We start from the raw sequence: 13,620 nt of genomic DNA on the forward strand, positions 1-13,620 counted from the left end.
TGGAAACAGAGCAGGCACATGTGAGTGATGGCCTGGCATGTGATCCCTGGGCAGGGTAAACTGGAATTGAAAGTTGGCTGCTTCTAACTAGTTCCGTGTAAGGTCTAAAGCCAAGGAAGAGACAGTGTGTGTGTGTGTGTGTGTGTGTGTGTGTGTATGTGTGTGCAGGCATGTATATTCATGTGCTGGGGTGGTGATGGAAGTGGGGGAAGTCAATGAAGAGCAAACTGAGATCACTAAGCCACTTGTCAGACACTCCTGTGTCTATCTCACTGATCATCTATCCTTCTGGTTTTGTTACAAAACATTAGCTCTGTCCAGGTAGGAGATTTTGCACCCACTGGGCCCTGTGCGCCAGTGGAGCAGAATGAAAGTGACTGCCGAGAGTAAGTGGTCCCTCTACCCCAAGTGTATGGTGGTGGCTGGTGGGAATGGGAGCAGAGAGCTGCTGGAGAACAGAAGACGATCCCATGGTCAGAGCCAACTCTGATCTTCCAAATTTCAGCTCAACGCCTTGCTCCTCCTTTGCATGGCTTTGGTAAGGAAGTTAAGGAAGCAAGTCAGGCCTGAGGAGGTAAGCTGGGCCCAGGCTGACCATGTAGACAGAGCCAGAACTGAGGAAGGACAGTCACAATAGTGTGGCTTCCCCAGGCCCGGGGCCAGGGGAGCTGCTGCACCATGGTATTACTGGCCCCTGGAATGCTGTGGGACATTTGATTAAGAACCAATACCTGGAAGTGGGGTTGATGAGGATTAAAGCAGGACCAAAGTAGAAGTGAGAGCACAGCCAGGACCCAGGCTGCTAAAGCAAGTTGGCGAGGGAGCTGTGTGGGCAAGTCAGGTCTCCTCACCAGCCTGGTGGGTCCACTCTCTGCCTGACCTGGTCTGAACTTTCAACCATTCAGTGTCCTCTAGGATAATAACAGTAACAGTGGCAGCAATGGTATGGTGCCTTACTTGTTATACACATGGTGCATTTCTCAAGCATTTAACCTGGATGTAGTTACCAAATCATCACAGCGACCCTGTGAGATGGTCTCTAGGCACTCTGACCATCCTCCTGATGCAAGTGATGGAACTGAGGACAGGTCGGAGGCTGGAACTCACCAAAGACCATACAACCACCGGGAAGTAGATTTGATACCAGGAATCCGCTACCAGGCAACCCTTCCTCCCTTATGCTTTTCCACAAACATTCCTCACAAAACCATTATTGAAGGACTTGTTATCCCAGAGGGCCCTTCTACCAGTCCTGTGCAGAGTTTCACAAAACAGTTCAGAAGCCAGGAGGGGATACAAAGTTTTGGTCTTTCCAATCCATTAGGTTTCTGATGCCATTGTTGAGATACTTTTCTTTACATGTCAGAGTCAGGCGCCTCTGCCAGGTACTTTGCCCAAGTTGTAACATGGCCACTGACTTTCATGGAACCCACAAGAGCTGCTGCACTTTCAGAAGAATCATACCCTAAAGCCAATCTGCTTTGAAGGGGAAAGTTTACAGGCCACAGATTTATGTTAGACCTTTTTCTAAAGGGCTTGATTTTGTTTGAGGACAAATTGATCTCTTTAACAAAAAAAAAAAAAAAAAAAAAAGCTTAGAATATCAAAGAGTATATTTCTATTTTGAATATAAGTAATTATGCTTTAGATTTTGCACACATTTGTCATGTATGTTGTTAAAAAGTAAGGCAAAGAAATATCACAACTATGTATCATCAGCAAGAAGCAAAAAAAAAATTTCAGACATTCTTGAACTATGTACGGGTTAAAACATGAAGTGTTATGTTCACATTCATTTGTTTTAAATATAAGTGATGTATTATCAAGTTTAACAATAACAGGCTGGGTCAAATTTCTAGCCATTGTTAGGCAAAACATAGCAAAAGCACATATTAAAAATTATATTTTCTTTTCCTGTCTGGATTCCATTTGAACTTCAAGTTGGAAAAGTTTATACTTAAAGACAAGATTAATAAACTTGCTATAGTTTTAACCCCACACAAATGAGTTCTATATGCCAACAATCTTCAGACCTTTCAGAAGGAGAGTAGAAAGCTTAAATAAAACAAAGTTTCTCAGTCATCTAAATATTTTGTCATGCTGGAATTTGCTAACAATAAGTATACTGCTAACTATCACATTTCCAGTTTTCAAGAGCTAGAGGCAAAGCAAGCTGTGAGTCAGGACTGGGTTCTGATCCCAGTTCTGTTATTAATTAGCCAAGTGACCTCGGCTGAGTCCCCTTCCCTGTCTGGGCCTCTGTCCCCTCAACTGTAAGGCAAGGCGTTTGGCCTAAGGATGCCTGAGGCCTTTCCAGCTTTATTAGTGGATGCTCTTAATGCTGTTTTGAGTCTTTGCCTGCTGCCAACATTGGAGGGCAGGCCTTGCTGGGGTACATGCCTGGTTCGTCCATGGAGAACCACTACTACTAAAGACCACTTATCTTCGGATCAGAGAGTCTAGGGATATGAAAAGATCTGTTTTGGGAAGGGGAAAAACAAAGCAGCTGGGGCCAGGTGTTTCATGCCAATGTCATTTAGCAGGTTTTCCTTCCAAACCATGAAGTTTCTTTGGATGTTGACTAGGCTGCGGAGCCATATGGATTTGGCACAAAGAGAGCCAGGCTGATTGCTGGACCAGACCCTTGTTTTCTTAAACAAGGTCACTGGAAAGGCTGATGCGGATTTCAGTTTACTTATTAGCAATAAGGTGGAACAGACCAAGTGGTGATGTTTGCTACTAGACACAATTGCTCAGAATTCAGAGGGGCATCTGAGGATCCGTATAAATCACATTGGGGAAAAACTCGGAGAATGCAATGGCTTTCCATCTATTTTTATGTTATTTGGTTTTAAACCACAAAGGCCTTGCTTCTACTGGCTGAACGCTGTGCAGTATTTCTGAATCTCACATAAGCATCTTGAGCACTGCAGTGGTCTCTGCTCCAGTTACCAGACAGGGCCTCAGATTGGAAAGACTTTTATATTTCACATCTAAAAATCCCAAAGCAGATGACCTGTGGAGATTCCCTGTGAGATAAAACTGATCCACCAAAAGGGCTTTATATGAACAACCCACACATAAGGATTGGTATGAACAGTCATATTAAACTCTTGTCTTAGTCGGACGGAAGGATTGGGAACTACAGTCAAATCAAACGTCAACTGGCTTTCCTCCCAGAATCTCTCTTTTTGTTGATGCCTAGGGTTGGTTTAACGAAGCTTGATTGTGATTTTGTGAAAAGCTTTCCAGTCCCCTTAATCATGACCAACAAATGCTGCTGCCAATTAGGTGGAGCTACACAGGGCGTCTGCACGGTTTGTTTCAAACTAAGAATCAGAATTTCAATAAAGGTAAATGGCACTGTCTAATGCTTTTTCCTTCTAAGAAACAAAAAAAGCACATTTGAGAAAATAACAGTGTGTACTTCCTTTTCTTAACACAAAGGCAGAGACAAAAAGTTGCAACAATGGCATTGGAACTCACCCACAGGTAAACCGGTATAGATGTCGATGACAAAGCCTGGCCGTTGACTTCCACAGAGTGTAGCAAATTCATCTGCAGTGATTGAACAAAGGTGGGGTAAGCGGAGTGGGAATAGGGTAGGCGAAGAGCAATAATGAGCTGAACAAAATTACTTTGAAAATATCCTTAAAAGATATTTACCTGTATTTGGAAGAATTTAAAATAAATTGACCTTTGTAAAAAAAAAAGTTGAGAATTTCTACAGATGGTGTAACTTTGTCCCTAAGAAAAGTGATGAAGGAAAAGTGACCTCATGTTGACGTAATAATGAGGCTGAAGCAGAGGTCTCTATATCAAATGCACTCATTTGTATGAGCTTGCCTGAGGGAATTTAGGTTTCTATGGGGATGTTGTTCAGCTCTGAAACCTGGGACTGGTCTGAGTGCCTCTTTCCACTCTGTGTTAAGGAATCTAGGATTTAACGAATGTGTACAAAAGCCATTTCCTTGGCAGACTGGGGATAACAATAGCAAATATAGCTAAGTTCTTGATTTCAGGTCTGTTAATGACTCATTCATGTCAAACAACCAACTTACCCTCATTACTCTCATTTTTGGAGCTGAATTATTATTTTTGCTGCAGTTCTTTTGTTCGCTCCCTCTCCCTCCCCCGACCCTTTGTCTTTCTCCCCCTGACATGAATTTTCATCAAACTTGCTAATTAAGGATGCACTAAACGTCATCTGTGGTTCCCTTTAACTCTGAGACTCTGTAATTCCTGATCATGAGTATAACTGATATGGCATGGTATCAATTTAAGCTCAAGATGGCCACTCCCTTATGGGTAAACCTACTGAAAATCAGTCAAAGGTTTCTGGAAGTATTTTACACAAAACATAGCATGTTCTTTTCCTAGTGCTATCTTTCTTTAATCTGTGAGTGTTCACGTCCAACAAGTGTCACACCAGCTCCACTGACCATTCAAACTTCCGGGACTCCTACAATGTGTGCAGACTGCATAGCTAATGAAAAGCCATGATTGGATTTGGCCAATGTTCAACGTGAAGATGGACTCTTGCATTTTATATTAAGACTATGCAGATACCTAGGACTCAGACAGATATTTCTGAAAGTAAACGACAGTTATTATCAGAGATCTCCATAGTGGTCTGAAAGGGAACGTACAATGGTGCATCAAGATAAAAAATAAAAATACTAGGATATCTATCTTTGTAAAATCCAATTTAAAAACTAATTTTGTGTACATTTTATAATAAAACAGTTTATGAAAATATAAATACATTTCTTAATATAATCAAAAACAAATATACAGTGATACATGTACATATACTTTTACTTGTAAATACACACACATCAAGTGTGGGTAACTGCCAGGTTTTTTAATGATAGCTATGTATATATAATCTTGGGAAAGATTGAAGGCAGGAGGAGATGGGGACAACAGAGGACAAGAGGGTTGAATGGCATCACCAATTCAATGGACACGAGTTTGAGCAAGCTCTGGGAGATGGTGAAGGACAGGGAAGCCTGGCAAGCTGTAGTCTCTAGGGTCTCAAAAGAGTCGGACATGACTGAGTGACTGAACAACAATAACAATGTATAATAAAAGATTTGAAGGCCAACGGTCAGGATCAGGGGTCAGCAAATATTTTCTTAAAAGGCTAAAAAGTAAATATTTTAGGTTTTTCAAACTGTGCAGTCTTTGTTAAAATTACTCAAATATTTCATGAAAGCAACCACAGTTAATATGCAAATAAATTAGTGGGGCCATATTCTCATAAAATTTTATTTACTAAAATTTGAAGTTCATAAAATTTTCAGATGTCAAAATTACTTTTAGCTTGTGGGCCATACAGAAGTAGGAGGCAGGCTGGATTTGGCCCACAGGCTCTTGTTTGCCAAACCCATGTCTAACAACATCTTGCAGAGTGGAGATAACTTGTAATTCTAAGTGATAGCTATTAACATTATTTCTGGAGGAAACAGTGGATGAAATGGTACATTTTACTAAAAAAGAATCATCTGTTTTTTTTGCATTGTCAGTTAGCACCAGACAACAGATTGGGTATTTTACATATCACTGTGGGGAATGGAGTAGATACTACACCATTCTCAGATGAGTACTTTGCACAGTAGTTCGTTCACTCTAAATCATAAAGATGGTGGCCCAGTGGCTAAGACTCTGCACTCCCAATGTAGGGGGCCTGGGTTCGATCTCTGGTCAGGGAACTAGATTCCATATGCCACAACTAAGACTTGGCACAGGCAAATTAATTAATTAAGTTTTAAAAATCATAAAGATGATCTAGATCATCAGTAAATGACACCATCATGGTACGAACCATCTCCCATATAAGAACACTGCACCAAAGGTTTTGCTTCATTTACTCTTAGAATATGAATTTGGCTCTTTCCTTTTTCAAATAGATAATATTACATAGGTTCTTCTGTACGAGGATACAAGAAGAAATTTCTCTATGTCAAGGAGTTATGCCTTTCTTTTTTTAATTTGGCTGCGCTGGGTCTTAGCTGCAGTACACAGGATCTTCCATCTTTGTTGGGCATCTAGGATCTTTAGTTATAGCATGCACTCTTAGTGTGGCATGTGGGATCTATTAATAGGCCCCTGGCCAGGGATGGAACCTGAGCCCCCTGCATTTGGAGTGTAGAGTCTTAGCCACTGGACCACCAGGGAAGTCCCTGAGTCATGCTTTTCTTTAGTTCTGAGTTTGCCTTGTGGTCATTGAGACTGTTAGACTCGATCATATCTCTCTTTATATGAGCTACTAGAAGGTGTAGAGCCCAAGCTGTTGCTCATCACTGGCAAGTGTGTAGGACCTCCCAGCTTGGAGCTTGTGTAATTACCCTTGCTTTGAGTTTCTTACCCATGCTTTCCATTTGCATTAGGCCTTCTTATTTCACATATGCATCTTTGTGGGCCATCTTGAATTCTTTTTGGAACAAGATTAGTTATGAATAAATAAAATTGATGGTAATAAGTAAGTAAACAATATAGGAATATGGTTTACTTGTCAAACTGCTTTGCGCACTGTTTCCAGACTTTAAGTTATATGGCAAACTCCCTAACAATAACAACTTCTATATTTTTGTGATATGCTGAGTTTATAGGCTGGTAAATGAACTTGTGTAATAAACTGGAAAATATATTTTTGGCTGAAAGGACCAGATCAACGGTGAATTTCAACATTTGCCTTTGTGAGCTAATCTTTTTTTATGAAGATGGACAACGCACCCTTTTCCTCCCCTGGCTGAGAGTCATTTCTCCAACAATTCACGGGGAAGGTATCAAGTTATCTTTCTGGTAATGGCGAAACTAAAACCCACCTGTGCTTGGAATGGGGCACTGTTCACAGGGCTTGTTCCAGGCCCGGCCAATGTTGTAGGAACAACAGCACATCTTCTTGGTCATGTTGAACAACAGTTCTCCATCGCAGGTCTGGTTGTCAGCATAATAGTTCCTGTAGCACAGACTCCTCCTCATATCTAGAGAGGAGGAAGGCAGGGACTGGTGATGCTGTGGGAAAATCCTGATAGGGAGATTCTAACAGGGATGCTCAAGGAAGGAGTCTCTTTTGAACTGTATTGTAACTTGGCTTCGATAAGAGCAGTAAAAGCTGGCTCTCAACCTTCCATCTACCTCTGCTGCCACAAGGAAAAGGACTTTAACAAATATCGGGTTTGCCCAAAAGTTTGTTCGGGTTTTTCTAAAACATCTTACTAAAAACCCGAACGAACTTTTGGGCCAACCTAATATATTCCCTGGTGTTTTGTGCCACGGAACTGAGTCATTATGTAGCTGTGGCCTTAATAAACTTTACATGATTCTCCACCCAGTCTCCTAGTAACAATTCTCCACTGCTCTTGGCAGTGACTTTCTCATTTCCGACTCATGATGTTTTAATACTGTATGTCAGTGCTGTAAATATCATTGTATAAAGATACACCCAGAGTCAAACAAAAGAAGTACTATTAAACCTTTGTTTGGGATTTTCCAACATTACATTTTAAAGAAAACTCCCAACCACCCACACGAGGTGCTGAGAAAAGACCAAACTTATGGTTTACAGGGGAGGAGGCAAAGGGTGGCAGCACTCGCTCTGATGAGTAACATAACACTGAGGATGAATTGCTGGGGTTGGAGGCTCTTTTTCTCTTTGCAGATGAGGACCTAACATGCTTTATAAAGAAAAGCTGGGACTTACCCATGCAATTATTCCCCCCATTCACTTGCATGTAGTCTGGAGGGCAGATACAGGTGTAGTTGCCAACAGTGTTGTAACATGTCCCTGGACCACAGATTCCGGGAGTTTCACATTCATTCACATCTATAATCCAAAAAGAAAGTGGTATGTGAATATAGAATTTCACTCTTTGGAATGGTCTGGGACTCGGGGGTCAATCTACATGTTGATAATGGAAGAGAACATCCACAGGGCACTTTGCAATCCGGATAAGAATGTGGATGTTTCGTTCATCAGTGTCCTTAGCCTGTGCTGATGTGTGTGCATTTTCAGGAAAAGGCTTTTAGAAAAGGAAAATGTACCTTCTGATGTAAGTTCTTAATAAATGAGTCTAAAACACCCTCAAACACATGCAGCAATGGAAATGTGGAGGAATGATAATTCTCAAATATCTTTTAGAAAGACAACTATGTCCTTCATACGTTCACAAAATCTCAGGAAGAATTTGATATAACCTGAAGCCATCATGTGAAGAGTTGACTCATTGGAAAAGACTCTGATGCTGGGAGGGATTGGGGGCAGGAGAAAAAGGGGACGACAGAGGATGAGATGGCTGCATGGCATCACTAACTCAATGGATGTGAGTTTGAGTGAACTCCAGGAGTTGGTGATGGACAGGGAGGCCTGGCGTGCTGCAATTCATGGGGTTGCAAAGAGTCGGACACGACTGGGCAACTGAACTGAACTGAACTGAACTGAACTGAAGCCATCAAACACTGGCTTCATGAATCTGCAGTGGTAAGATAGCACAGAAGATAAGCCCACAGAAATACGTATATCATGCGTCCTTCCCCATTTCAAACACAGGTGTTGATTCTAATTTATGTTAACTCTATGGGTCTTAAGCCATGTTGTATACATTGTGATGTTTGACTACTACTCAACAAGGTTATCACTGCTGAAGTCACCTAGTAAGCCTTTTGGAAAATCAGAGGAATATTTCTCCTCCAGGACACAAGAAGGTCTCTTCCCTAATCAGTGTGTAACTCCTATATATGGATGAAAACCATTTCCCCACACTAGTCAGTGGTCCACATGCTCTGAAAGCTAACAATAGTCAATAATCTCCATCTTTTCAGTAACACAGGATGAACAGGAGTCATCACTTACACAATACAACCAAAGGAGCTGCCTCAGAAGAGAAGCTCATTTAAATGCTGCGTACAAACAATGAGTGGTAAAGGACAAGACGAGGAGCCCAGAATTGCCCAGAATATAGAAGCCACTGAAATGAGACCTGGGCTACTCCAATAAAAATGGCTTTTCTGAAGAGAATGGAAAATTCACTGTAGGCGTAAATGGGACTATGGCTCAAGATAACAAAAATGCCAATTTTCTCATGAAAAGAGGGAGATTTAGGGTATGCTGAACATATTACATCACTGATATGAATGCAAGCTGCCACATCTGTGGCATAGTTACCTGGCCATATTGGCATTTAGACATTTTGCTGGAGTCTCAGTTTTCCTGGTGCCTAACTGTACGCTGGTTTTTGAGGTCAGTTCTCAATATCTGAAAGAACTTATCATTCTAAAAGGGCCATTTACCGTCACACACTCGGGTGTCTTCATTCAGGTAGTAGCCTGTGGGACAGCGGCACTGGAAACTGCCGAAGGTGTTGATGCATTTCCCGCCTTGGCACAACCCTGGGAGCTCCTGGCACTCATCAATATCTATCAAGATGAAAACAACAGCATGTCTTTAGCATTGTTAATCAACTCAAGGAAGTTCCAAAGGGGCACGCTTTAAGATAAAGGAAACAGAATTACCTTCCAATATAACGGTGATAGGGTTGGGTCGAAAACCTTCTCCTCCAGGACAAAGAATTTTGTACTCAGCTACAGAAGCAATCAAACAAAACAAAAATCAGATTGAGTTCTCTGAAATCTAAAATTTCTTTAGAAATAGAATCCTCAAGAGAAATATAGACAACACCTGAAAATATTCATTTACAGGAATTTTGGGCAGTTACCCCACCCAACTGAAGCAAGTTGACATCTTTGTATATACTTGTGCTTTCTAATGGCTTTCTCTACATGTGCCAAACATAAGGCTCCTGTCCTCAGTCTGTGAACCTTCCACCTACTCTCTGGTCTTATGTTCTTATGAACTATTTTATTCTTTATCGCTACTGTTCTTTCTTTTAAAGATTTTTCTTTCCATTTTTATTTTATAACAAACTCCTCCATTTCTATGTTTTGTTCAGTCTTACTTCCTGGGAATCACAGCTTCCCTTAAATACTGCTCACCAGGTTATCTCCAAAACCTTTTCCAAACAGAGCCTTAGGAAAAGCTGTTCTTTCTTGAATGAGATGTTACCTCTCCTCTCCTTAATGACTAGAGGGCTTTCTTGCCCCGCCATTTCTGCTGATGGCAACATTGATTCCTCTGGTTTCCAAAACCAGCTTTTTACAGGGTCCTTTGGTTTCCTCCAATAATTCTGTCATCCAAGTATTTCACTCAAAAACATTTCTTTCAGCACCACATACCAGTGTGATCCATACAAGAACACATGGATAAGAATGACCCTCATCTGCTATAGCATTCTGATAAGCATCTATACGAATCAGTTCTTTCATAATCATCATGGTCTTTCCAAATCTGATAATCCCCCTTGTGGTTTTCTGAAATTATATGAATATATGCATAAATGTATATATACATAGATCTCAGTTCTAGCTCTGATCCAGTTTGAGGTAGGGTGGACTTCTAATGCTTGGCTTATCATTCTTACTCAGTAGAACTGATCCCCGCCCACCCCCCTCCCCCCACCCTCCTCCCCTGCCACACACACCTAAACATCTTGGTTTGATTCTTTCAGCATCAATGAAATTATTAATAACTATCCTCCTCTTTTATTTTTCTCTCCTCCTCTTTCTGTGACCATCCATTCTTCTGAAGTCTCCTATTTCATGTCACTCCCTTCCTTCAAGCCCCAATTGAAAAATGTACCAAGTTATCACCACGCACTGCCACTCAGAACTGACTTCTGTTTCTGAAGAAAGGAAAGAAAGCGGTGCCTGCCAAGCATTCATTTCTGTGCTGAGTGCTTTACAGGAATGACTTCATTTAATCCTATGAGGCACCTTATGAATGAAGACATAGGCTTGATTACTCCAAGGTTACATGCATGGCAAGTGACAGAGTGCTAACTGGAAACAGGAACACTCTTTCTTCCACTCATGGCACTCAGTCTGCTCTTGTTTCTTCTCTTATTGAGGTCTACATTGAATAACGGCTTTCATGTTTAGGTAGTATTTTGTTTGCTACACTGGACGGGGGAGCCTGGTGGGCTGCCATCTATGGGGTCACACAGAGTCGGACAGACTGAAGTGACTTAGCAGTAGCAGCATGCTCCCGGAAAGCAGGAACTAGCAATTAGACTAGAATTATCCATCCAATTATCCATGAATTATTACCTTTGCACACACAGAGTATATCTTCTAGGTACTCAACAAATTACCTTAGAGAAACTGAGTAAGTGACCCTTCAACAAAGAAAGAATCAATACCTATCTCAATATACCTGATAAGGAGCAGGCACTGACTTTTGCTCTGGAAGCTATATCTGACTCTGAGTCATAATACAGCATCCACTTAGAAAAATGGAAAGCTGTTTGTTTTTCAAAGACTAATTATTTCTGTCCTTAAAACACATTCTGAACCTTTAAGTCATACCATAAGACTGGAACAATCTTCCATTTCATATTTGCTTAACTAATGGCTTCTTTTTTACCCAGGGAAACTCCACTCTGTCCTAGAGCTTCTAAAACCAGCCAACAGATGACAAGAGGAGAGATCAACGTGTCCAAATATGACATAAGTAACCTAGTCTGGAAAACCTTATTTAAAATAATGCTTTCTTCTTTATACTCAGACAGAAATGAGATGTTACCTGCGCCACCTGACCTTTGAGTGCAAGCCAACTGGAGAGGCATTCAGACTCCCACATTGGGAGTGGGAGTCCCCAGCAGGGCTGAAATGAATGATCTCGACCCCTCAACCCCCACTCCCTTCACCAACTTAAGAATACAGACCAGCAGCAGCTCCCTCTCTCTGTGGCTTCTATCCTCTGGAGCTAGACAGGAGAACTGGGTGGAGCTGGACTAATAATAATAATCAATAGGAGGATGTCCACTTACATGTGTTCACAGGCGGGCACAGCTCACAAGGAGTGCCCCAGGCTTTACCCAGAGAACAGCAGCAGGAAGCCTTGGAAACACCAACTCCAATTTCATTGCTGCAGGCTGTATCTCCATTGTCTCCCCGAGGACGGATATCCAAATAGCAGTTTCCAGAGCGGGTATCTATTTACCACATGCAAACAAAAGAAGTGTCAGGCAAATTCTTTCTACGTCAGGGTTGAAAATTCAAACCTACTTCTAAAACTGTTTAAAAACCATAATTTAAACTAAAAGTGCCACAACACAGACACTGGGAATTGACCTAGAGAAAAGGACCTGAAAATACAAACCAGATCCAGGAAATGTTTACATTTCATTGTATTATTTTATTACTTTTTTCAGAAGTTGAGAATGCAATGTTCCATGTTGCCTTAGAAATAACCAACAGTGTGTTTCTCTGAAAAGTGTTTAAGATCTTACCGACACAGCCAACTCGAGTTGGATTCAGCTCAAAATCGGGTGGACAGTCACAGGTATAGCTGCCTGGAGTATTGACACAGTTTCCACTGATGCACGTGGTTGGATCCAGGCATTCATTAACGTCTAGAACCGAACAGCGAGGGCCAGAGTTATTACCTGAGCCAATGTGGGGCAGGCGTCACTGTAAAACAGTAGCACCAAAATCTCGGGCTCCCAACTCGAATTTTTAAAGAGTTTCCAGTTATAATTGCCCCTAGAAATATAGTCTTCCACTTCTGAAACAAAATCCCTCAGGAAGGAAATATGTCATAGCCTTTGGTCTCTTTCCCCTGGAACACATTTAACATTCAAATTTGTCATCAGGAGAAAATATAACTTTGGAACAAGGAAAAATATTCCAGTGAAGGTAACTGAAAACAAAACACTACTGTGACCTCAGGTCAACCAAAAATTCAGACACAGGTTTTAAGAAAATATATTTAATATGTGCAGCTTGTTATTTTATCAAATGAGAGCAAGATGTCTCAGGGAAGCGGCCGGAGCAGGCGACTTCTGCTGCTTCCCCCGCTGGGCGGACTGGCCTTGCTGTAGCTGAGCGCAAGCACAGACCACATGCACGAAGCTTAGCATGTTCCTTCAGGCCTACTAAGAGTCTCTCTCCCATTACTGATGCTGGGCTGAATATTTCCCTTTCAGTTTCTATTCCAAAAACGGAGTTCCAGATATTTAGGACATGGGTTTTGGCAAATGCCATCCCTGTGTAATCCTTTTGTCTATTTTGAACACTTGTGAAATATTCAAAACCAGACAAGCTGATTCAGAGAGAGGAGATGGGGGACTGAGGATGATCCCTTCCCCTCTGCTCCTCCTGCTCGACCTGGTAACCCTTCTGGAGGTTCTGTTGTGAAAAATGCTTTCGCTCAAATCTCATGGGATCTTAGAGCGGGCAGGGCAGACTAAGAGCAATCAGGGTGGGGAGAAAGGAATGATGCTGGTGGTGATGTGAGACACGGGGGAGAAGCATGGCCAGGGAGAGGTGACTCGCTGCAGTATGCTAGAGACTGACTTGGGGTCATAATTGTTTTCAGGAAAACCAAGAGAAGAAGGGGTGCCTGGGGAAGAATGCTGTGATCCAGAGCAATTTCAGGGAGGTGGTGATGGTGGTCATAATTGGAAAGCCACTGAGTCACAGTTTGCTTAGGTAGCTGGAAAAACTGGGGTTTTCTTGAAATCCTGATCCCATAGAGAATGGAATCTGTTTCCTTAGGAT

At 41.7% G+C, this 13,620-nt stretch overlaps 1 protein-coding gene across 1 annotated transcript in view; it reads right to left on the reverse strand.

Moving 5' to 3' along the window:
* The window catches only part of FBN1 (fibrillin 1), a 275,163-nt gene that overhangs the window by 59,944 nt on the left and 201,599 nt on the right, over positions 1-13,620 (reverse strand). Inside the window, exons 37-43 of the mRNA XM_018054172.1 lie at positions 12,351-12,473; positions 11,889-12,053; positions 9,517-9,585; positions 9,295-9,420; positions 7,709-7,831; positions 6,831-6,989; positions 3,487-3,558 (exon numbers count right to left, since the gene is read on the reverse strand). Coding sequence (XP_017909661.1) covers positions 3,487-3,558; positions 6,831-6,989; positions 7,709-7,831; positions 9,295-9,420; positions 9,517-9,585; positions 11,889-12,053; positions 12,351-12,473 — 837 coding nt within the window. The remainder of the gene's footprint in view (positions 1-3,486; positions 3,559-6,830; positions 6,990-7,708; positions 7,832-9,294; positions 9,421-9,516; positions 9,586-11,888; positions 12,054-12,350; positions 12,474-13,620) is intronic.

The sequence above is a fragment of the Capra hircus genome, chromosome 10 (assembly GCF_001704415.2).
Source record: "Capra hircus breed San Clemente chromosome 10, ASM170441v1, whole genome shotgun sequence".
NCBI lineage: Eukaryota > Metazoa > Chordata > Mammalia > Artiodactyla > Bovidae > Capra > Capra hircus.